The following is a 26,123-nucleotide window of genomic DNA, read 5'->3' on the forward strand; positions in this document are numbered from 1 at the left end:
GCAAAATGGGGAAAAAGGTGAAGAGCCATTGAGGAAGATAGAAATGGTCTGTGGCTACCAACTTGCATTCCCTTTTTGGGGGTTGTCTTGCGGAGGTCTCTTTCATTTGCACCCAAGCCGATACAGGTTTTATTTTAATTGACATTTTTCACAGATAGAACGCCTGTTCATTGTAGTCTATGGTGCTGTTCACATGTCCAAGTGACGGGTCAAAATCACCCATACAAGTCTATGGGTCCATGCAAATCACAGACTGCACATGGATGCTGTTTGTTTATAACATTGTAATGGGTCGGAGATTTGCTCATTTTGGAGCACATGAGGAAAAATCTGATAAAAACTGATGCACTAACCAAACCCTATGTCTGAATAAGGCCTAAAAGGTGTCCCGACCATGAAGCATTACAAAGTACCTACTGCTGCCAATGGGCACTTATGTGTTTAACATGTCTGCTCCTCAACAGATTGGTAAGAGAGGTCAGATGGGAGCGGATGCCCAAGCAGGACAACCCCGTTACTTTTACCCTCTCCCTACCGATAAATAATAGGCTCTCACCCCTCGATTCCAGTTCATGAAGAAGCAAAATTATTTTATTCAATCATATATTAACCCTGTGGCTTTATATTTAAAATCAGATGGAAACAATCAACCTCCCCTGTGTCCTTCCCTCAGCAGATTCATCCTTTATTGGTGGGAGCAGGTAGGGGGGCGATACAACCTTCTCATCTAACATCTTATCTTGTGGAAACATCTACAGGTCTCGGCATTTTCACTCCAACAATACGGCACAGATAAATAATTACAAGATCGGATTGTAAGACACTTCACTGACCGACTCTGGCCGGTGATACCGAGATCGCAAGGCTTTATTTAAAGGACAACCCCACAACCCTGAAGATTCCATGGTACGTCACTCATTGATTTAAGATGACTTATCCTCCCATAGAAGTCTTCTCAATGAGATGAGGTGCAGATACTGCTAAAATAAAAACTGTACGGGTCCTACAAAAAAAAAAAAAAAATAGTGCATCACAACATGCACACAATTCCCCGAATCTGTGGTTTGCTCAACTCTAACATGCATCATCCCAAGTTTCATACAAGAGGGTGGAAAAGAAGTTAAGATCCTGTGTGAGGGGCGCACATCATGGTCTGCGTAATGTGGCACATTGTAATACACTAAGTATTGCTTCATGATCAGGGTTCCTCCTTTACCGGTGCCATACTTCCAGAAGAGTATGTCGCCCTCTTTTCTGGAGGTGGCATCATGTCTAAGAGACACTGCCTGCTAGATAGAAGACCTTTTCTTTCTCTGTAGCACAGTGGTGACATCAATGCCTGCATTGCGTCTTAACGATTGTGGGCTGATGCTGTATGGCATCATATGGAGCTGGTAACAAGGCCTTTAGGGACAGATCGGGGCATCGTGACAATAGGCATATCTGATACCGCACAATTTTATACAGCATAAAATCATACTCATACCGCCGGATTATGTCTGATTGCAGTACTGGCAAACCGATACAGAATACATATCAGAGGCTTTCTTGCTTCATTCTACACAAAAAGTCCAATGTTCCTGTACCCATATTGCCCATTCCCTTTCTTATCGTCCATACATGCCAAAGACCAAAAAGCTGAAGAATACAGTGACCCCCACCAAAGAGACAGTAGCAGGAGCAGTGAAAAACTGACGGTAATTTATCCGGAAATACCAGATCAGTGCCAACATGACCACAAAGACTGGGATCATCAAGTTCCCAATGGGTGGCGAGAGACCAGCGTGCTCCTGGGAAGTCCCTCCTGACTCAGGTCCTACAGGGGAGGAGGAGGCGGTGGCCTGAGAGCGGTGGCAGTGGATGACACAGTTGTCTGTGATATGGAGGGAGCGCAAGGTCTGGGTGGAGTCGTGAAGAAGCTGTCCCTGGAAGATGAGCTTCATCTGTGGCTCCTGACCGGGGAAGTATTTACTGCAAAAAAAAGGATGAGTAATTAGGAAAAAACATGGAATCACGGGTAATTAATAATCTTACACAATACAACATATTCACTGCGCTCTATAACCCGCACATTGTCAGGCTTAGGGCTTGTTTCCATTTGCGAGAAACACGTCCGTGTCTCGCATGTGAAAACCAAGCTCTGGCGCCGGCACTTGGGAGCGGAGCGTGCAGCTCCATGTGTTGCTAAGCGGCCGCACGCTCCGCTCTGGAGCGCCGGCGCCACAGCTTGGTTTTCACATGCGAGACATGGACGTGTTTCTCGCAAATGGAAACAAGCCCTTAGGGTGACAGATTGAATAGATTGCCATGCTGTAGACACAGGAAAAATTGAGGTATTGTTCCCCTATCAGTCAAAACAGATCGTAACTTGGTAGATACAGCAGTGTCCTCCCGCTTCACTAAAATTAGTAGAAATCCCTATCTCTGGTCTCCACATTGCCAGTCATCAGAGACCATCATCACTTTCCTAATTGTCACAGTAATTCCATCTCTAATGAAAACGCGCATAAAGTGCAATGATGGGGCCATAAGAAAAGTAGCTTCATATATTCCCCTGCAGTCACAGCAGAACTCCTTACTCCAAGCCTATCTTTCCCAGAAATGCAGCAGCGCCTCCGATCACCAGCCCACGTCTGCCTAAGATTCCTCTAGCCTAGGCCAATCCTTACCCTAGTAGTCACACCAAGAAATCTTGCACTAGGGCTGTATTAACACAGATTATTTGAGCCACTCTAAGGGTCTGTGCACATGTTGTGGATCTGCAGCAGTTTTCCATGCGTTGTACAGTACCATGTAAACCTATGGAAAACCAAATCCGCTGTGCCCATGCTGCGGAAAATTCCGTGCGGAAACGCAACGGTTTATTTTCCGCAGCATGTCAATTCTTTGTGCGGATTCCGCAGCGTTTTACACCTGCTCCTCAATAGGAATCCGCAGGTGTAAAACCGCAGGTGAAATCCGCACAAAAAAACGCAGATAAAACGCAGTGCATTTTACCTGCGGAATTTTCAAAAAAAATCCTCACACGAATCCGCAACGTGGGCACATAGCCAAAAACTGTTTTTAGCGTGAAAAAGATACCAGGAAACCCTCACTTTGAGTGGTGTTTTCAGAGGAGTTTTTCCATTCTCCTGAAGGGATTTTTTTCTTGAATTTTTTTTTTTTTTGCAGCCTTTTGATTAGAAAATGCCTAGTTTGGAACAGATTTCATATTAATCTGCTGTAAAAAAAAAAAAAAAAAAAAAAAAAAAAAATGAATGAGATACGCTTCCCCCCCTCCAACCACAAGTTTTGGAACAACTCTTCTGGTTTGAAAAAAAAAAAAAAAAAAAGTTTGAAAAACGTGCCACTAATTTGTATGGGAAATCCACCTTGCTGTTCATATTAGGGGTTTTTTAACTTTTTTTTTTTTTTTTAAACCAGAAAAGTAAAAAAAAAAAAAACTCCTCACATGAACAGCAAAGTGGATTTCCCATATAAATAAGTGGCAAGTTTTTCAAGCCTTTTTTTTTTTTTTTTACATAGTTTTGGAGGAGGATTTCGGAGGGGTCCTGCTGCTACACATTTCCGGAATAGACTTGGTGAGAATATAGTCTGAAAGCAAATTCACACTTTTCTATATGTGTGGACAGTTTATCGACACGGTATTTATAAGGCTTTTCACAACAGTTTTTCTTTTTTTTTTTTTTATTTGATATATGAATTAGTCCTGTCTGAACACCCCACAATGCACAATTTAGGGTATGTTCACAGTTTTTTTGACGTGCATAAAACAGACACAGAGTACTAAACAAGTGCCTTCACATTGAAATGATTAGGAAGCCAATATTAAGCAGACTGGGGCCTTATCTGACAAACCTCATGACAAGAATCTCCATGTTAAAATCCCCCTTACTACTGGGAAGTGTCCTCTTGCTAGCTTTCTGTATGCAGCTATAAAGACCAAGGTGGCTCTGTGCTGGCTCTGGAGACGGGACACTTTGGCTACTAAGGCTTGTCCCATTCTGGTGTAGCCATGCCCTCAATCTGGTGATGCCTCCATGCTATTACACAACACTGCAGAGCAGGGCAGACACCTCACCTCCCCATCTGGAGGCTTTCTATAATATCTGGTCTGTCTACATTCCTCTAGGACAACATTACAGATATATACAGTAAAAAAAAAAAAAATACTGTGGACTCAGGACACTCACAGACCAGGCCACGAACACTGGTGTCTCGTACAACCCACCCATAATTTGAAAAGGTGGCTCATTGTCATCGTCTCACTGACCATAATGGAGAACATAAAAGTGACCACATATTTAAGAAAAAAGAACAAGAAATAGCATCTGTCCAAGATATACTGCAGATCTCCATCAGTCGCAGAACTACATCATCATGATCAATAGCCAGAGATGTGCTTTCTGAACAAGAACTGGCCTCCTCACCTTTTCAATGTCCCAATGGTGTCATCGGGCCTCACCAAAGCTAGTTCTTCGGTCTCATTCAGGAACTTGAGCCGAACGGTGATCATTCCTTCTTCTGGCTGGCTCTGCTCCTGGACCGTGCCAGCTGTCTTCCGCCATTCATGGTCTCTGCCTATACTTCGCCGCCTGACACCATTTTCCTGCTCTTTACCATCATCTTCTTCGGGACCTTTACACCTTGTGACTTCCTGAGCCGCGGCATCTCCTGATGCCAGCACTTCCTCCTCCTCGCTCACTGGGGGCGCTGGCTGGCTGCGCTTAGGCACTCCTTGGATATCCAGCATCTGATCAAGGGTGGCATTCTCGCTGTCCGTATCTTGCTCACCTCCTTGGCCTTGTTCCCCTTCTTCTGGTTTCTCTACTTGAGGCTCCACAGGACTTGGTGGTTCAGGACTCGGGGCCACTGGGTTACTGAGCCCTAGTAGAGGTTCTCTACGTCCAGAGGGTATCAGGCTACCTAGCAGGGGATCGTTGCCTTCGGCTACATATGTGGACAGCCATGCCAGGATTAGTGCTAAAAGTAAAATAAAAATTCCCACTACAACAGTCACCTCATCGCCGAGCCCCTCTATCATGGTGGGCGGGGGCGAATCCATGCCCTTGTCCTATGGGAAAAAGAGAAAACTGTATTAAATCAAAACACTTCATTTAACCTTCATGAGGCACCACAAGCTCCACACTACCCTAAAATTATGGAAATTTCTTCCTCCTGCCTGGGACATATTGGCAAGTCCAATGGCTTCTGATGACTTCCACGAGAAGGAAAATGTGAGTCCTCGATGAGTCGTGACACCGATGACAGAGCGATAAAGGACGCACCTCACACATATCGCCACCCACATTACATACTGGCAAACACAACCCTGTGCTATATTAGAATGAATTTACCCAGCAGTAGCGTACTCAGCAATGGGTCCACGAGTCTGGATACCTACAACCATCCTTGGGTCTATGTCAGCACAAACACTTACAGGGGTTATCCACTTTAGACAATCACTTCATTAGAAAGGGTCCTTCTAAATTAACCAAATCACAAAATGTCCCCAACATTCAGCTATAATGTGACCAGAAGAGTTAAATTTCCCTGCAGCACCCCCACAGGAGAAATGAAGCATTACACAGTGACTAGTCCGATTCAAGAGTTGTTGTAATGCAGGAAAGAGTAGGTCCTCCAGAACAAGAGGCTCTCCGGGGGAGAAGGGTCTTCTATTCAGGACCTCCTCTATTACTCAAATACATTCATCGCCTACTCACAGAACAGGGGGTTAAAGAAGCACTCCTCCTCCCATCAAAGTTTCTATTCTCTCAGTATATTGCATTTGTCATATTATATGGCACTGTGTACTTACAATTACTCATTTACCTTTCAACCCCAAAATTCTTCTCTTTTCTCTGCTCTATGTACAAATAAAAAGTCTCTTGTCCCTGAATTTATCATTCCCCTCATCAACTCCTCCCCATCAGGGACTTTTGCAGTGACTTCTGACTCATACAAGGAAAATTGACCTCCTGTTTCTACATAGAGCTTAGAAGGATTCAGCTAGTCAGTTTTTAATCACGTGATGTCATAGACCTAATGGAAAACAGGGTAGAAGGGCAAAATGAGCAATTGTTATTACACAGTGCTATAATATGATCACTGCAATATATTAAGAGGATAAAAATTTTGATGGGAGGAGGAGTGCTTCAGTAAATGTAGAATTGATGACGGTACAACTGCTTGGGACCTCCACTGACACTGAGAATAGGGGTCCCAAAATCTCCTGTGTGAATGGAGCTCACAGTAGTGTGTACAAGAGTGACCACTACTACAACCCCTGGCAAAAATTATGTAATCACCGGCCTTGGAGGATGTTCATTCAGTTGTTTAATTTTGTAAAAAAAAAGCAGATCACAGACATGGCACAAAACTAAAGTCATTTCAAATGGCAACATTCTGGCTTTAAGAAACACTAAGGCTATGCTTACATTAAGCATCCCATCAATTTTAATGAATTCCGCAATTTTTGTGCCCGCGTTTTTTTTTTTAGCGGAAAAAAATGCAGCATGTTCATTAATTTTGCAGATTTTTCGAGATTTTGCTGCTATAATATTGCATTGGGAACCTCCAGAAAATTTAGCAAAAAATCCGCAAAAAAAAAAAAAACCCACACAAAAAAGCAAATAAAAAAATACGCGAGCGGATTTCCTACGAAAGTAGTCCGGATTTGCTCAGGAAAATTCTGCAAACTTTCCTGAACGTGTCCACATAGCCTAAAAGAAATGAAGAAGAAAAAATAGAATTATTCTTACCGTTAATTCGGTTTCTAGGAGCCTTCCACGACAGCCACCAGGAGGTTGTCTCCATACCCTAATGGGGGACAGGAAGCATGAGAGGTTAAAAGCCCCTCCCACCTCCCATTAACCAGTGACTTACAACTGAACCCATAGCACCGGTTACCTTTTAGGTTCTCAGAAAAAATTTATCCAAGAACATCGGGAGGGAATTAATGCTGTCGTGGAAGGCTCCTAGAAACCGAATTACCGGTAAGAATAATTCTATTTTCTCTAGTAGCCTTCCACGACAGCCACCAGGAGGAATGCCAACCAATTCTGTATTTAGGGGGGGACCACAGCCTGAAGAACCTTTCGGCCAAAGGCAAGATCCCGGTTGGACCAGAAGTCCAATCTATAATGCTTAGTAAAAGTGTGCAAGGAAGACCATGTTGCTGCCCTGCAAATCTGCTCCGTTGAAGCACCAGCCCTTTCAGCCCAAGAGACAGACGTAGATCTGGTGGAATGAGCTTTTAGGCCCGCAGGAATAGCAATATTCTGAGATAGGTATGCTTCAGAAATGGCTTTCTTTATCCAGTTGGCAATGGTACTCTTCGCTACCTGGTACCACCAGGCCCTTGTTGGCCCTTGTTTCTGCCAGAAAGATGAACGAAGAGATTTTTATCAATTCTGAATGATTTAGTATGTTCTAAATAGAAAAGGACTATACGCCGTACATCCAAGGTATGAAATTTGTGTTCTTCCTGGTTTGAAGGATTGTGACAGAACGATGGGAGGATTATATCCTGTGATCGATGGAATTCTGACACTACTTTCGGGAGGAAACAAGGATCAGGTCGGAACACAATGGAGTCGTCTCTTATGGTTAGATAAGGTTCTCTAACTGAGAGGGCTTGTATTTCTCCCACTCGCCTAGCTGTAGAAATTGCAACCAAGAAGGCCGTTTTGCAGGATAGAAGTTGCGAGGAACAAGACGACAAAGGCTCGAATGGAGGAGCTGTTAGGCCCTTTAGAACTATATTTAAGTCCCATGATGGTACGAAAATTTGTTTTCTTGGGTAATGCCTTGATGCTGCGACCATAAACCTCTTTATCCACCGATGATTTGCAAGGTCTTGATCGAAGACAGAGCTCAAGGCTGACACTTGAACTTTCAAGGTACTTGGCTTCAGCCCCAGCTCTAAACCTTTTTGCAAAAAATCTAATATCGGTGAGACATTAGGATGGAAAGGGTCAGGATTATGAGGATGACACCACGAGGAGAATCTATTCCAAATTTTCCCATATATGGCGTTTGTGATGGGTTTCCTAGACTTTTGTAGGGTAGAAATTACTGACTGTGAAAGGCCCTTGGCCCTTAGTACCTGGGCTTCAATAGCCAGGCTGCTAGATTGAACTTTTGTGGATCCGGATGGCAAAAGGGGCCCTGGCGGAGAAGACCTTCCGCTTGAAGAAAAATCGGACCATCCACCTTCAGTTCTCTTATGAGGTGGTACCAGCTTCTTTTCGGCCATGCCGGCGCTACTAGGATGGTTTGGACTTGATCGTCCCGGATCTTCCGGAGGGTCTTTGCTAGTAATGGTATAGGAGGGAATACGTACGCCAGACGAAACCTCCATGCGTGAGCGAAGGCGTCTACTCCTTGGGACTTGTCCTTGGAGTTCAGGGAGAAATAGTTCTCGACCTGTGCATTCTGACTTGACGCTAGAAGGTCTATATCTGGAAGCCCCCATCTGTCTGTCAACGCTCTGAAGATGTCCTCCTTCAGGCTCCATTCTCCTGGATGCAAGTCGTGACGACTTAGAAGATCTGCATGAATGTTTACTGACCCTTTGAGGTGTATTGCTGATAGAGAGAGGAGATGTTTCTCTGCCCAGCAAAATATTCTGTTCGATATTGCTCTCAACTGGTTGAACTTTGGGCTTCCCTGATGTTTTAGATGCGCAACAGTCGTCATATTGTCCGAATAAATTCTGACGTGCTGACCTATAATGAGACTGCTGGCCGCCAGGAGGGCCCTCTCCACTGCCAACAATTCCCTGTAGTTGGAGGAACTGGAACTTTCTCTTCGACTCCAGTGACCCTGGAATGGGATCTGCGAGACCACTGCTCCCCAACCTTTCTGACTGGCGTCCGTTGTCACTGTGATCAGAGGATCTTGTACCCAGCTTACTCCTTTTAGGAGGTTGGATTGGATCGCCCACCAGGTTAAAGAGACCTTTACCTTCCCAGGAGTGTATAATCTCTTGTTCAGGGAGTTTGGATCTCCGTTCCAGTTTTGTAGGATGTGTGCCTGCAGTACTCTTGAGTGGCTTTGAGCCCACTGGACTGATTGTATACAGGCCGTCATTGACCCTAGGAGAGACATTGCAGCCCGTAGAGTCGGAGAACGTTGTTTCTTGAAGTCTGAGATTTTTGAAGTCAGGTTTATTCGGTGTTCCTCTGGTAGGAAAGATTTCTGATTCTCTGAATCCAAGAGGACACCGAGGAATTTTCTCACCTTTGATGGTGACAGTTGAGACTTTTGTAGATTTGGTAACCAACCCAAATCCTGTAAAATGTTCAGAGTTTTGGAAACTCTCTGTTTGAGAATTTCGGCGGAAGGACCAATTATCAGAAGATCGTCCAAGTATGGCACTATAGCGATGTCTTGGCTCCTGATGTGGGCTACTGCCTCTGCCATAACTCTGGAAAACACCCTTGGGGCTGAGGAGATCCCGAAGGGGAGAACATTGTACTGGAAATGTAAGATTTTTTGATTGATTTGGACCGCAAATCTTAAGTATTTCCTGTGACGAGGATGCATTGGAATATGGAAATAGGCATCCTTGAGGTCTATTGTTGCCATATAAGACTGAGGAGCTATTAAAGGGATGGCTGTTTTTACTGACTCCATCTTGAATTTGCGGTAAGTTATATATTTGTTGAGAGCTTTCAGATTTATTATGATCCGAGACTGCCCGGAAGGCTTTTTTACCATAAAGATACGGGAATAGTGTCCTTTCCCTTGCTCGTTCATCGGGACCGGGGAGATAGCTCTCGAGTCTAGTAAGTTTTGAATTCCAGCCATCATCAGTCTTTGGGTCTCCCGAGATGACGGGGAGGTGACTCTTATGATCCTGGGGGGAGGTGCGTCGAACTCTATCAGAAGCCCCTGTTGTACAACACTGACCACCCAAGGGCTGTTGGAGATATTCTGCCAACTGTGAGCGAAGTTCGAGAGCCTCCCCCCCACAGGATCGGAGTCATTGCTTTTCTTGTTGAGCTTGCTGGGGAATAAGGATGTTTTTAGGCTTCCCCTTCGCATAGCTCCACCTCCCGGTTTTTCCTTTCCCTTTACCCTGGGAGGGCTGGGACTGGGACTGGGAGCCTCGAAAAAAACGCTTCCTGGGAGGCCTCTGCTCAGGAAGAGTTTTCTTTCTGTCTGTGGCTTTCTCTAGGATGTCGTCCAATGAAGGTCCAAACACATATTCACCTTTAAAGGGAATGGAACAAAGTTTTATTTTGGAAGTGACATCTCCACTCCACATCTTTAACCAGAGAGCTCTTCTGGCTGAGTTTGTCTGGACCAGGGACCGGGCTGCCACCCGGATAGATTCCAGTGAGGCATCTGCGAGGAACCCAGTTGCTCTCTGAAGAATAGGTAGGGAGTCCAGAACTTCTTCTCTCGGGGTACCCTGAGAGATGTGGCTTTCCAGCTCTTCTAACCAGCGGAAGAGGGAGCGGGCCACACCGGTGGATGTGATGTTGTATCTGAGGGCTGAGGTAGACGTCTCCCAAGAGTTTTTGAGAAGGCTCTCGATTTTTCTATCTAAGGGGTCCTTCAACTGGGAGGAATCCTCGAACGGCAGAGCCGTTTTTTTAGCCACTCTGGCCACCTGTACATCAATTTTGGGAATGTTCCATTTTATTGTATCCTCATCAAGAGGAAAACGATGTTTAAAGTCCGGAGGAGTTGTTAGACGTTTCTCCGGCAATTCCCATTCATTATTAATCATGTCTATAATGCTCTTATGCACAGGAAAACCAGGTTGTTTTTCAGTATGAATACCGAAAAGCTCGTCTTGTATAGACTGAGGGACTGACTCTTCCTTAAGCCCCATGGTGTTCCTCACTGCAGATACCAATTCCTCAATGTATTCCGAGGAAAAGAGATATTTTCTAATCTCCGCAGTTTTATGGGGTAATGCCTCCTCCCATTTGGCAGAAGAGGACGTATAGGATGCCTCAGATTCTGACTCGGAATACTCCTGGATTTTTCTCTTTTTAGGAAGAGATGGACCAGGTGAGGATGGTGGCGGCGGTGGAGGTGGGGTGAGCGTGGCCAGAGAGGTCTGAACCTCCTGTCTAACCAAGGAGCGGATCTCCTCAATTAATGAAGGGTGTTCCGCCCGGACGATTTTATCCGTACAGGGTTGGCACAGCTTTTTCACCCAATCTAGCGGCATTTTTACATTACAGGTGGCACATTTGCGTTTGTTAACGTTTTTAGGGCCAGACTTCACTGCCTGCAAAGAGAGAGGAAGTGGTGTAAGAAGGTGTAAAGAGGTACTACCTTTGAATGGGACCCATCTCTGCCACACTTACTAGGGCTTGAGGAGCGCTGGGCTCTGCAGCTGCAGGGCAAGACGAATCCATGCTTACAGCAGCTTACCTGAGACGTCTTCGCAGCTTATATAGAAAATAAGTCTGCACCAGCGCAGGGCAATTTGCCGCCCCTCCCCCTCCGTAGTCCCAGGCAGGCGTGCGAGGATGCAGCGTGCCTCGCGCGCCGTTCGGTAATCCACAGATCAAGTCTGTATCGCTCCTGTGCAGGAGCGCCGACCCGGAAGTGGAGGATCGTCTAACTTCCGGGTCACCGAACAGCGTGCGTCAGGAGGGGGAGACGCCGGAGAGCTCAGGGAGGCCTCCGGGAGGGCTCACCGGCCAGCTTTGTCCCCGCAAGAGGACGCAGGAGGACCGGGAACGCGGTCCCAGAATCCAAAGGAGACGGGAGGCACAGCGTAGGAGGAAGCCCCGAGGGACCCGACCATAGTGCCCGGCAGATGAAAAGAAAACACAGGTACACTGCCTAGAGCCGCCGCTGCAGCGCACCAGAAACCTCTCCATGCCCCATGGGGGACAGGAAAGACACTGGTTAATGGGAGGTGGGAGGGGCTTTTAACCTCTCGTGCTTCCTGTCCCCCATTAGGGTATGGAGACAACCTCCTGGTGGCTGTCGTGGAAGGCTACTAGAGAAAATGTGGGAGCCAGTAATGGTTACTTTTTTTAACCAAGGATAGGGAAAAATTATGGAATCACTCGATTCTGAGGAAAAAAATTATGGAATCATAAAATAAACCAAAAAAAAAAAAAACACTCCAAAACATCACTAGTATTTTGTTGCACCACATTCGGCTTTTATAACAGCTTGCAGTCTCTGAGGCATGGACTTAATGAGTGTCAAACAGTACTCTTCATCAATCTAGCTCCAACTTTCTCTGATTGCTGTTGCCAGATCAGCTTTGCAGGTTGGAGCCTTGTCATGGACCATTTTCTTCAACTTCCACCAAAGATTTTCAATTGGATTGAGATCCGGACTATTTGCAGGCCATGACATTGACCTTATGTGTCTTTTTCAAGGAATGTTTACACAGTTTTTGCTCTATGGCAGGATGCATTATCTTCTTGAAAAAGGATTTCATCATCCCCAAACATCCTTTCAATTGATGGGATAAGAAAAGTGTCCAAAATATCAACATAAACTTGTGCATTTATTGAAGATGTAATGACAGCCATCTCCCCAGTGCCTTTACCTGACATGCAGCCCCATATCATCAATGACTGTGGAAATTTGCATGTTCTCTTCAGGCAGTCATCTTTATAAATCTCACTAGATGGTGGCCCGATTCTAACGCATCGGGTATTCTAGAATATGTACCGTATGTAGTTTATTTATGAAGATTTCAGAATAATGCAATGAATACACAGGATTCGACTGACCACAAACAGTGAAGCCAGGGCCAGCTGCAGATTTTTGAGGGCCCCGAGTGAAAGAGTCACACAGCCCATGCAGCATCTAACACACACAGCCCACGCAGCATCTAACACACACAGCCCACGCAGCATCTAACACACACAGCCCACGCAGCATCTAACACACACAGCCCACGCAGCATCTAACACACACAGCCCACGCAGCATCTAACACACACAGCCCACGCAGCATCTAACACACACAGCCCACGCAGCATCTAACACACACAGCCCACGCAGCATCTAACACACACAGCCCACGCAGCATCTAACACACACAGCCCACGCAGCATCTAACACACACAGCCCACGCAGCATCTAACACACACAGCCCACGCAGCATCTAACACACAGCCCACGCAGCATCTAACACACAGCCCACGCAGCATCTAACACACAGCCCACGCAGCATCTAACACACAGCCCACGCAGCATCTAACACAGCCCTCGCGAGACCGCTACGTCATCACGGGTCGTTGTCGCAATGCATTCTTTGGACCGAATCGTCGCGAGGAGCGGGAAAGGCTGGCGCGGACAGCAGAAGGTGAGAACATAATGATTATTTTATTATTATTTTTAACATTATATGTTTTTACTATTGATGCTGCATAGGCAGCATCAATAGTAAAAAAGTTGGTCACACTTACAGGGTTAATGGCCTTAACGGACTGCTAAAACGCTATGTCGGCGCTGACTGGAAGGGAGTATGGAGGGGGCACTGACTGGAGGGGAGTAGGAAGGGGCCAATTCGCGGCCAGCTTGTGCCTGTCGCTGATTGGTCACGCCCAGCCGGCCGCGACCAATCAGCTACGCGGGATTTCCGTGGCAGACAAACAGATGGAAAAACAGACGGAAGTGGATGGACCTTAGAGATTATATATATATATATATATATATATATATATATATATATATATATATATATATATATATATATATATATTGGAACGGCACCAAGCAAAAGTTCCAGCATCATCACCTTGCCCAATGCAGATTCACGATTCATCACTGAATATGACTTTCATCCATAGTCCACGATTTCTTTTCCTTAGCCCATTGTAACCTTGTTTTTTTCTGTTTAGGTGTTAATAATGGCTTTCATTTAGCTTTTCTGTATGAAAATCGTTTCTGCGCGTTTTTTTCCGCAACATGTGCACTGCGGATTTTGTTTTCCATACGTTTACATGGTACTGTACAACGCATGGAAAACAGATCCGCAGCGTCAAATCCGCAACGTGTGCACATAGCCTTAGATGCAGACTAATGAGCAGATCTAATTTGATGCAGGTGTTTTGGGTATGAAAATTTACAGGGTGATTCCATATTTTTTTCCCTATGCTTGGTTAAGAAAAGTAACCATTACTGACTACCACATTTTCTGTTCTGGACTTCTTTTAGTGTTTCTTAAAGCCAGAAAGTTGCCATTTGAAATTACTTTAGTTTTGTGCCATTTCTGTGATCTGCTTTTTTTCTACAAAATTAAACAACTGAATGAACATCCTCCAAGGCCGGTGATTACATAATTATTTGCCAGGGATCGTATAACCACTGCTATGGGTCTGACATATAGTTGTCCGGTCAGTCCCATAGAAGTGAATGCAGTGGCGGTCACTCGTCAGTATTACTGCTGTATTCACATAGGGGATTCTGGGACCCCCAAGCGATCATGCATTGTAACTAGGCAAATATCCCTGGAACCATATGGTGGATTAAAAAAAAGAATAATATGAAAAAAGAAGGATTACTTGGGAGTCGGGGGAATAACAGAGTAAAAAAACTGACCACTTTTCCCTGGTTATTGTACCAGCAAGGGCATACAGTAAATAATAAGTTACCCAAATATCTATTAGTAATTAACTTGTGTACAGCAGAGAATACCTTAAAACATAACTTTTAATCAAACCATATAAAACCCCCAATCGGGTATTAGATTAATAAGGTAAAACCAGATTTTAAAAAAACTCAATCTGGTATCAGATTAGTGAGGTCAAGACCAAATCAAACCCCCAATCGGGTATCTGATTATTAAAAGCAGATAAATACATATAACATATGGTTTCTAATATACGCAAACATGACATATAACGTGCTCACGACGTAACCAGTGCAAGATAAATTGGAAGAATCTCACCCTTGTTTTCAGAGATCTGTTGATGGAAGCACTGCATAGAAGCAATGGGAGACGGGCGAACGTATGGACCCCAATCCCCCCTGATGTGCCCCATGTAAAGACTCCTGCCCTAACAAGGGCAGTACCCGAAGTGATACCTAGTATTGTCAACCCCCCCCACACACAGCCTATCCTATGATGACCTCTTCAGGGGAATATCAGAGGTTTGGGGGTAACTATGCAGTGTGTAACAAGAAAATATAACAACTGCTAGAAGATGAAGGTTAAATACCAAAAAAGCAGCCATAAAGCTCGATGAAAGCAAGATGTAATATGAAAAGCGCTGCTGGAAAGAGCAGGGATCCAAAGGGCAAGGAATACCTGCATCAAGCAAGTAATGATGCCAATGGCGTGTATTGATAAGAGAGCATAATAATAACCTGGGTCAGCAATAAGTGCATGCATCCGACAGGGAAGAAAACGCCCAGCGCGTGCCACCACAAGCGTGTGGCTTCCTCCACCTTACCCATAACCTTCATCTTATAGCAGTTGTTATAGCCTTATTCATATTTTGATTATTTCATTGCATAGAGCATATTTATTGTGAGGGGTTTATATCCACTTTTTTGGTCTAATTGACCTGGGTCCTATATATGATTTACAAAGATGGCATTATTCATCTATTTGCCTGGCAGGGTTGGTCATCCTAATGGCAGTTGATCATGTCTTGTGTCATGTTTTTGACTTAATTGCTTTTATTTATTGTTTTTGTGTAGTTGTTACTTAATAAAAGATTTTCTATTTGATCATGTCTGGTGATCCCTATTTATATAGCTTGCTGTAGGTGATCCCAGGATTATGTACCATGGTGCCCTCCTCCGTCTTTTCTCTTTAGATTATAGAATTATATGATGATGTCACTCCATTACACCCCTGCAGGACGCCCAGCTAACGTGACGCGAGGAGATCCTGGTGATCAGCTGATCGTAAGTGCTGCATCCATCCGTCCCACCAAACATCAGCTACCCCCATTACCAGTGTCCTGGAAAATCACAGACTCGCCCGCCACAATAATCAGGGGTCTCCAGGGGATGCTGGGAGTTGTAGTTTCACAGTACTGTATTACCATAAAATCTACGACATATGGGGGAAGCATTGGGGTGATTTATGTGACTGGCTGATCAGCAATACTATTAGGCTACAGTTGGGGGAAATAATTCCCAGAAACCCATTTCTATTGGTCACTCCCGCAGCAGCCCTGCTCATCTGTTCACCATGTGCCCCCTATATCGGCCCCCCGTGTACTCTCCGCACTATGTGCCCCCTATATCGGCCCCCCGTGTACTCTCCGCACTATGTGCCCCCTATATCGGCCCCCCGTGTACTCTCCGCACTATGTACCCCCTATATCGGCCCCCGTGTACTCTCCACACCATGTGACCCCTATATCGGCTCCCATGTACTCTCCACACCATGTGCCCCCTATATCGGCCCCCAGCGTACTCTCCGCACTATGTGCCCCCTATATCGGCCCCCGTGTACTCTCCGCACTATGTGCCCCCTATATCGGCCCCCGTGTACTCTCCGCACTATGTGCCCCCTATATCGGCCCCCGTGTACTCTCCGCACTATGTACCCCCTATATCGGCCCCCGTGTACTCTCCACACTATGTGCCCCCTATATCGGCCCCCCGTGTACTCTCCGCACTATGTGCCCCCTATATCGGCCCTCGTGTACTCTCCGTACTGTGTGCCCCCTATATCGGCCCCCTGTGTACTCTCCGCACTATGTGCCCCCTATATCGGCCCTCGTGTACTCTCCGTACTGTGTGCCCCCTATATCGGCCCCCCGTGTACTCTCCGCACTGTGTGCCCCCTATATCGGCCCTCGTGTACTCTCCACACTATGTGCCCCCTATATCGGCCCCCCGTGTACTCTCCGCACTATGTGCCCCCTATATCGGCCCTCGTGTACTCTCCGTACTGTGTGCCCCCTATATCGGCCCCCTGTGTACTCTCCGCACTATGTGCCCCCTATATCGGCCCTCGTGTACTCTCCGTACTGTGTGCCCCCTATATCGGCCCCCCGTGTACTCTCCGCACTGTGTGCCCCCTATATCGGCCCTCGTGTACTCTCCGCACTGTGTGCCCCCTATATCGGCCCCCAGTGTTCTCTCTGCTGGGGACTGTACACAGCTGACCCCGTAGAACAGGCACCCAGCGTTATGTTTACTGTCACATAAGAGGGCATGTCCCGACAGCGCAGCAATGTCGTCACCCGCAAGCAGCTGATCATAACATGACGTCAGCGAGAGGGGCAAGAAATGACGTCACTCACCGCCGTCCACCGCTGGGGTCCTGACAGTCCTTCCAATCCAGACCACCCGACTCAGGAAGGCGTGGCGTCACCAAGACTGCGACCGAGGAGGTGGCTAGCGTGACGTCATCCAAACGAGACGGAAGTGTCATGCCGCGCTCTGGGTCATGTGACTCTTATGGGCGGGGCTTGCCAATCATCGCCTCAGCCGTTAGGAAGTTTTGTTATGGCGGAGGAATGATGGACGCGGATCTGCTTCTGGCGCGGCAGCTGCAGAGGGAGTACGACCGGGAGGAGGCCGGGCAGCGCCCCAAGGCAGCCGGCAGTCATGGCCCCGCCGGGCACCCCCCGCTCATGGCCGTGGTGGACCCGTCCTGGGAGCTGCTGGACCCCAGCCCCAATGTCCATGAGCTCTTCCTGCAGTTTAATGAGATGTTCTTCTGGGGGAAGCTGGCGGGGGTGGAGGTGAAGTGGAGCCACAGGATGACGCTGTAAGGAGTGGTGACACTACAAGTCCCAGCATGCAGACTGTGGACTGGACCCTTCCACCCAGTGTGGAGTGCTCTGTGGGTGCTGGAGCGCCCCATTAACCCCTCACTGCCGGGATGTGAGCTGTATTCTCTGTCTTTCAGATGCGCGGGGGTCTGTTCTTATGAAGGGCGCGGGGGCCTGTGCTCCATACGGCTCAGCAAACCGCTGCTGGTGCTGAGGCCCCGGAAGGATCTGGTGGAGGCAGGTATCACGTGGCGCGGAGATCATGTACATGTATGTGCAGTGTGTGTGCACGCCGGGACGCCACTGACTGACGCTTCCGCCATGGCTGATCGGCATCTGACAATCCATCACATAAGGGGGGGGTCACACACTAGAGCCAGAGGCGCCATCATCACCCCGAAATATACATGGATCTGCATAGGAAAACAGGAGTGTGATTCCAGCAGGGGGTGCGGCTGGCGCCAATCTGACAACCACGCTGACATACATGTGACTTCTGAATTGTGTTACTGTATATACTACACATATACCCTCGTCACTAAACGTTAGACTACATATACAGTTGCGTCCATATATATTTGGACAGAGACAACATTTTTCTAATTTTGGTTATAGACATTACCACAATGAATTTTAAACAAAACAATTCAGATGCAGTTGAAGTTCAGACTTTCCGCTTTCATTTGAGGGTATCCACATTAAAATTGGATGAAGAGTTTAGGAGTTTCAGCTCCTTAACATGTGCCACCCTGTTTTTAAAGGGACCAAAAGTAATTGGACAATTGACTCCAAGGCTATTTCATGGACAGGTGTGGGCAATCCCTTCGTTATGTCATTCTCAATTAAGCAGATAAAAGGCCTGGAGTTGATTTGAGGTGTGGTGTTTGCATTTGGAAGGTTTTCCTATGAAGTAAACATGCGGTCAAAGGAGCTCTCCATGCAAGTGAAACAAGCCCTCCTTAAGCTGCGTAAACAGAAAAAACCCATCCGAGAAGTTGCTACAATATTAGGAGTGGCAAAATCTACAGTTTGGTACATCCTGAGAAAGAAAGAAAGCACTGGTGAACTCATCAATGCAAAAAGACCTGGACGCCCACGGAAGACAACAGCGGTGGATGATCGCAGAATAATCTCCATGGTGAAGAGAAACCCCTTCACAACAGCCAACCAAGTGACCAACACTCTCCAGGAGGTCGGCGTATCAATATCCAAATCTACCATAAAGAGAAGACTGCATGAAAGTAAATACAGAGGGTTCACTGCACAGTGCAAGCCACTCATAAGCATCAAGAATAAAAAGGCTAGACTGGACTTTGCTAAAAAACATCTAAAAAAGCCAGCACAGTTCTGGAAGAACATTCTTTGGACAGATGAATCCAAGATCAACCTCTACCAGAATGATGGAAAGAGAAAAGTATGGCGAAGGCGTGGTACAGCTCATGATCCAAAGCATACCACATCATCTGTAAAACACGGTGGAGGCAATGTGATGGCTTGGGCATGCATGGCTGCCAGTGGCACTGGGTCACTAGTGTTTATTGATGATGTGACACAGGACAGAAGCAGCCGAATGAATTCTGAGGTATTCAGAGACATACTGTGTGCTCAGATCCAGCCAAATGCAGCCAAACTGATTGGTCGTCGTTTCATACTACGGATGGACAATGACCAAAAACATGAAGCCAAAGCAACCCAGGAGTTTATTAAAGCAAAGAAGTGGAATATTCTTGAATGGCCAAGTCAGTCACCTGATCTCAACCCAATTGAGCATGCATTTCACTTGTTAAAGACTAAACTTCAGACGGAAAGGCCCACAAACAAACAGCAACTGAAAACCACCGCAGTGAAGGCCTGGCAGAGCATCAAAAAGGAGGAAACACAGCGTCTGGTGATGGCCATGAGTTCAAGACTTCAGGCAGTCATTGCCAACAAAGGGTTTTCAACCAAGTACTAAAAATGAACATTTTATTTAAAATTATTGAATCTGTCCAATTACTTTTGGTCCCTTTAAAAACAGGGTGGCACATGTTAAGGAACTGAAATTCCTAAACCCTTCATCCAATTTTAATGTGGATACCCTCGAATGAAAGTCTGAACTTCAACTGCATCTGAATAGTTTTGTTTAAACTTCATTGTGGTAATGTCTATAACCAAAATTAGAAAAATGTTGTCTCTGTCCAAATATATATGGACCTAACTGTATACCATCGTTGGTAAAACAAGACCATAAAGGGTCGTATCCATATACAGGTGCCACAAAGACTACTCCCCATGTGGTCGTCTTACAGATACACCTGGTGGACAGTCCCACCTAATACATATCAAAACGAGAAAAATAGGAGTAATAAGTCCATATGTAAAAAAAAGTATACATTTATTAATCAAAACACATAAAGCATTTCAGACTAGGATCAGGTAGTGATGGCTACCAATGTGGTAGTGATGGCTACCAATGTTATACTATGCGACCAATAAAGTGCTTAGTGCATAAATATGTATATTGGGGGGTAAATGTTAAAGGCCAATGTACTCCAAAGATCATTGTAAATGCGCGCAAAATCAATGGCGCCTGTAATACCCCCACATCAGCATTGCTTACCCATAGTATAACAGTCCAGACACGTGCCACACAAACACCGACGCGCGTTTCACCTTTTTTCACCGCACCTTGAAAAAGAAAGGCGAAATGCGTGTTGGCGTGGCAAGTGTCCGGACTCTGTTATACTATGGGTAAGCAATGCTGATGTGGGAGTATTACAGGCGCCATTGATTTTGCGCGCATTTACAATGATCTTTGGAGTACATTGGCCTTTAACATTTACCCCCCAATATACATATTTATGCACTAAGCACTTTATTGGTCGCATAGTATAACATTGGAATGTCTGGACATTGGTAGCCATTAGTGATGAGCGAATATACTAGTTACTCGAGATTTCTCAAGCATGCTCGGGGGTCCTCCGAGTATTTTTTTTAGTGTTCGGAGATTTAGTTTTTCTTGCCGCAGCTGAATGATTTACATCTGTTAGCCAGCATAAGTACATGTGGGGGTTGCAAGGGAATCCCCACATGTACCTATGCTGGCTAACAGATGTAAATCATTCAGATGCGGCAATAAAAACAAACTCCGAGCACTAAAAATACTCAGAGGACACCCGAGCGTGCTCGAGAAATCTCGAGTAACGAGTATATTCGCTCATCACTAGTAGCCATCACTACCTGATCCTAGTCTGTAATGCTTTATGTGTTTTGATTAATAAATTTATACTTTTTTATACACATGGACTTATTACTCCTATTTTTCTTGTGTTGAGATAGATAGATATAGATAGATAGATATATATATATATATATATATATATATATATATATATATATATATATATATATATATATATATATATATCTATCTATATCTCATCGTTACCACACCTATACCATTGTCGCTACACATTAGACTACACATATACCATTGTTACCACACATATACCATTGTCACTACACATTAGACTACACATATACCATCATCAACACGCATATATCATCATTCCAGGATCCAAGCTCCGTTATTGCACTATGTAGATTATACCGATAACATCAATGTGCTGGTCACAGTTTGATCAAATCGTGTGCGCCCATCTGCCAGGAACAAAGTAACCTCTTCAGAGGGAAATGTAAACTGGCACATGACTCCTGGGCCTAAGATGGCACATCTGTAGGGCCAGTAGGATCCAGCCTGGTGCAGAGGGGAGGAGTGCTCAGCCAGTTTGGCTGCAGTCTTTTTTTCCCCCAATATACACTTCAAAAAAAGAGACTGACAAGCACCTCAGTGACTATTTTGGAGGAGGGAGGTCACAGGATAAAGCCTTTTATAATTGTATTTTTTCTCTGTGTCCACCATAGACGCTTCTCCATGAGATGATTCACGCTCTTCTTTTTGTCACCGACAACAATAAAGATCATGATGGTCACGGGCCCGAGTTCCACAAACACATGAATCGTATAAATGGTCTCACTGGTGCTAAGATATCGGTAAGTATGGCAAAACGCCCGCCTCAGGTGGACTACCAAATGAGAACACCACTATGGAAGTGCAGGGGTGTACACAAGGAATTGGGGAGCTATTTCCTCATCCCTTTACTCTTCTGTCTTATGAGGTGACACCACCATGATGGTACATTTTACCACTTTATTGCTCAAGACCAGCGTAGACTGCTAACAATATGATGTGTGTTCAGAATGGCGGCATTATAGGTGTATGGTGTCATTACTTTTTCACTTTCCGATAGGGGCAATGACGCTGTTTATGAAACATGTGTTACATATGTACGTTCATTTTTGGGGATGTTTTCCTTGTTTTGTGCGATCAGGTCTTTCACAGTTTCCACGATGAGGTAGAAGAATACAGAAAACATTGGTGGCTGTGCAATGGACCTTGCCAGAAAAGGCCTCCGTATTATGGCTATGTGAAGCGCGCAATGAACAGAGCTCCATCCAAGCTCGATCCATGGTGGGCCGACCATCAGAGAACTTGTGGAGGGACGTATTTAAAAGTGAAGGAGCCCGAGAAGAAAACTGGTAAAGACAAGAAGGAAGGCTCCTCTGAAGTGCAGCCCAGAAATATCCCAGAAGTGAAAGGTACTGCAGGATTTGCATGAAATCACATGGGAACTTTCTTCCTATCACCTTGTTCATTTTATTCCTGAATACTTTCCTTCCTTCCATGACCTCTTCCCTGCAGTAGCTGAAGTTTGCACACTGCATGTGACATGACAATCTGCAGCCTCTCCTGGGCCTTAGACTTGCATCCATGGTTCTCCAACATCCTGCTCACCGATTCGAATGGTTAATATAACTATAATTTTGGATGTGATATGGCCGCACTTCTCTATGAGATACCTCATGGGACTTGATAGGAATCGGCCATGCTATGATAGTGTATCTGGAAGGATTGGACTTTGGTCTATACACTGTGTTCCAAATTATTATGCAAATAATATTTCCTCATATTTTCTCTAAATTACCTATCTGAATTGCAGTCATTGTTATTTTCCAGTCATCTACTATTCAAGTATAATTGCAATGTTTTGGAACAAACTGCCTATGAAAGCAGTATATTTAAAAAAAAAATAAACACTCAAAATGCATGTTCCAAATTATTATGCACAGCAGAGTTTTCAACCTTTTTTTTTTATTTTGAACAAAAAAATGGTCAATTGTGAAGTTATAAGCATTATCAGCTTATTACAAAATGAAAACAAACAGTTTTCAAGTGAAAGCTTTATTCTAGGTGATGTTACATTTGCACATAGGACCCCTTGTACAAAAGAAGCTTCTGAACTCTCTCGTCCATTGAATTTGTCAGTTTTTGGATGGTTTCTGCTTCAATTGTTTTGCATGTGGACAGAATACCCTCCCAGAGCTGTTGCTTAGATGTGAACTGCCTCCCGCCATCATAGACACTCCTTTTGATGATGCTCCAGAGGTTCTCAATGGGGTTGAGGTCAGGGGAAGATGGTGGCCACACCATAAGTTTGTCCTCTTTTATGCCCATAGCAGCCAGAGATGCAGATGTGTTTTTTGCAGCATGAGACGGTGCATTATCATGCATGAAAATGATCTTGCTGCGGAAAGCACGGTTCTTCCTCTTGAACCATGGCAGGAAGTGTTGTTTTAGAAACTCCACATAGATTATGGAGTTCATCTTTACCCCTTCAGGGATCATAAAGGGGCCGACAATCTCTCTCCCCATGATTGCAGCCCAAAACATTACTCCACCTCCTCCTTGTTGGTGCCTTAGCCGTGTTTTCATGGGGTGTCCATCCTCCACTCCATCCATCTGGACCATCGAGCGTTGCACGGCACTCATCGGTGAACAAAACAGTTTGGAAGTCAGTCTTCATGTATCGTTTGGCCCACTGGAGCCGTTTCTGCTTGTGTGCAGTGGATAGAGGTGGTCGACAGGATGGCTTACGCACCTCTGAAGGACCCTGCATCTTGTTGTTCTGGGGATGTTGGAGGCACCAGCAGCTTCAAAAACTTGTCTGCTGCTATGACAAGGCATTTTTGCAGCTGCTCTTTTAACCTTACGCAATTGCCTGTTGGAAAGAATCCTCAATTTTTCCTTATCAGCACGCACACGTGTGTGCTGGGAATCAGCTACATACTTCTTGATTGTGCGATGATCACGATGAAGTGTCTTGGCAATGTTGATTGTAGTCATGCCTTGACCTAAATACTCCACAATTTGTTGCTTCTCAGCAGCCGACACATCCTTTTTCTTTCCCATTTTGGCAAAAAATGTAGGCTGCTTAATAATGTGGAACAGCCTTCTTAAGTAGTCTTGCCTTTATTTGGACACACCTGCCAAACTAATTTGCACAGGTATCTGCAATTGCTTTCAGTGATATAAAGAGCCCTGACACACATCACCATCAATGAGTTTAAATGACAAACAAAAAAAATCTAACCTTATCACTCCTAAACTCTATGTGCATAATAATTTGGAACACAGTGTATGTCTGAAGAATGTGCACCTCTGATCTAGACAATCTGACTCGGGTGCCACATGCTGTCCTTGATACCAATCTGTGCTGCCCCCAGCCATCTCTTCTCGGTATTAAATAACTCCCATATACTATGGGGATGGTTGCATTGATTCCATAATCTTGACTGATTTTCCAACAGTGCTAAGTAGGGGGGCATGGGACACTTTGTCTACAATAGTGAAAGTTCCAGAAATGAACCCCCCACTTATTAGATTGTCATGTATTGTACTATTGATATATCCCTCGGACCTTTAGAAGTGGTACAGTTACAAAATTTGGCACTTTCACCATTTGGGCACCTCTGGTCTAGATCTTTACGATACTTGTCATTAATATATTTCTTATCTTTGCCCATGTGACATAATGATATGTTTTGTTTTGCAGGAAAACCAGGTGGAAGTGATATACGGTCATTTTTCCCTTTTAGTGGCACTGGTTACAAGCTCGGGGAGTCCAGCAGTCAAGTATCAGTCATGGTTAAGGTTCATAGCGTTCCTCCCTTCTCCAGTAAAGCCTTATCAAACTCTCCTGTAAAGCCAGTTCAGAACACCAGTGCCTTGTCCTCCATTACCAACAAAAGCATCCACCCCAGGCCCACCCTGCCAAAAGTGTCCGTGGCAAACACCAAAGTGTTCAAAAATATCAACGGATCCCCGATGAGACTCCCTATAAAAGACAGGAACAATTGCAAATCATCTGGGTCACAGCTTGGGACTCCCAATGGCTTAGCCCAGAAGAGGCTTTCATTTGCAGTGCCCACCTCATCTCCGGGTGCACCCTCTACATCACAGGGGTCAAGCCACGATAAAAGTCAAAACCAACCTCCAAAACGACCTCGCCTGGACCCTGTACCCTCAAAGAGCAGTTTACCTGGAGACCACTCTTTTAGGGAAGCACCAGTCATAGTCTTAGATGGTGCCTCATCCTCTAACCCCACATCCAAAAATCAGAGTGAGACAGTGAACTGCCCGGTGTGTGGAGCTAAAGTCTTAGCATCCAAGATCAATGAACATCTGGACACCTGCTTAAGTGGCTAATACCGAGGAGCGGTGACCACGTCCTGTGTTTGCTTTCTCATTCCTTGGCCATGCTTAAAGGGAACCTGTCACCACGTTTTTGGAAGATGGGATAAAAATAGCGTTAAATAGGGGCAGAGGTGGGCGTTACATTAGTGTGTTTGTTATGCGTTTATTACCCACCTAAGTTGCCGAAATACCTTTGCAAAGTCTCCGTTTTCGCCTGTCAATCAGGCTGGTCTGGTCAAAAGGGCGTGTTGTCTTCCCCCAGATTTTGCGTAGTTTTCCGTTGGTGGCGTAGTGGTGTGCGCATGCCCAAGGTCCCGAATCCTCTGCCAGGGGATTTAAAAGAGCGCGCTGTTCGTTATTTCATTGGTGATCGGTGGGCGCGGCCATCTTCCTTTGGCCGCGCGTGCGCAGAAGCGGCGCTCTGCTGGCCGCGGCTTCAGGAAAATGGCCGCCGCGATATCCATCTGCGCACGCGCGGCATCCCGCGGCCATTTTCCTGAAGCTGCGGCCAGCAGAGCGCCGCTTCTGCGCACGCGCGGCCAAAGCAAGATGGCCGCGCCCACCGACCACCAATGGAATAACGGACATCGCTGCTATTTTCACACCCCTGTGCAAGATTCGGGACCTTGGACATGCGCACACCACTACGCCACCAACGGAAAACTACGCAAAATCTGGGGGAAGACAACACGCCCTTTTGACCAGACCAGTCTGATTGACAGGCGAAAACGGAGACTTTGCAAAGGTATTTCGGCAACTTAGGTGGGTAATAAACGCATAACAAACACACTAATGTAACGCCCACCTCTGCCCCTATTTAACGCTATTTTTATCCCATCTTCCAAAAACGTGGTGACAGGTTCCCTTTAA

At 45.5% G+C, this 26,123-nt stretch overlaps 2 protein-coding genes across 2 annotated transcripts; one reads left to right on the top strand and one right to left on the bottom strand.

Annotated features, from left to right (window-relative positions):
- Positions 1 to 563: 563 nt before the first annotated feature.
- Positions 564 to 17,341, bottom strand: TMUB2 (transmembrane and ubiquitin like domain containing 2). The gene is made up of 3 exons (XM_077252513.1): positions 17,207 to 17,341; positions 4,431 to 5,074; positions 564 to 1,971 (listed from the first exon to the last, which is right to left on the bottom strand). The coding sequence occupies exons 2-3, from the start codon at positions 5,063 to 5,065 to the stop codon at positions 1,608 to 1,610; spliced, it is 999 nt and encodes a 332-aa protein (XP_077108628.1). The 5' UTR covers positions 5,066 to 5,074; positions 17,207 to 17,341; the 3' UTR covers positions 564 to 1,607.
- On the top strand, positions 17,309 to 25,362 carry SPRTN (SprT-like N-terminal domain). The gene is made up of 5 exons (XM_077252512.1): positions 17,309 to 17,676; positions 17,818 to 17,917; positions 21,584 to 21,712; positions 22,051 to 22,318; positions 24,613 to 25,362. The coding sequence occupies exons 1-5, from the start codon at positions 17,336 to 17,338 to the stop codon at positions 25,263 to 25,265; spliced, it is 1,491 nt and encodes a 496-aa protein (XP_077108627.1). The 5' UTR covers positions 17,309 to 17,335; the 3' UTR covers positions 25,266 to 25,362.
- Positions 25,363 to 26,123: the final 761 nt, after the last annotated feature.

This window comes from Ranitomeya variabilis, chromosome 4 (genome assembly GCF_051348905.1).
Source record: "Ranitomeya variabilis isolate aRanVar5 chromosome 4, aRanVar5.hap1, whole genome shotgun sequence".
NCBI lineage: Eukaryota > Metazoa > Chordata > Amphibia > Anura > Dendrobatidae > Ranitomeya > Ranitomeya variabilis.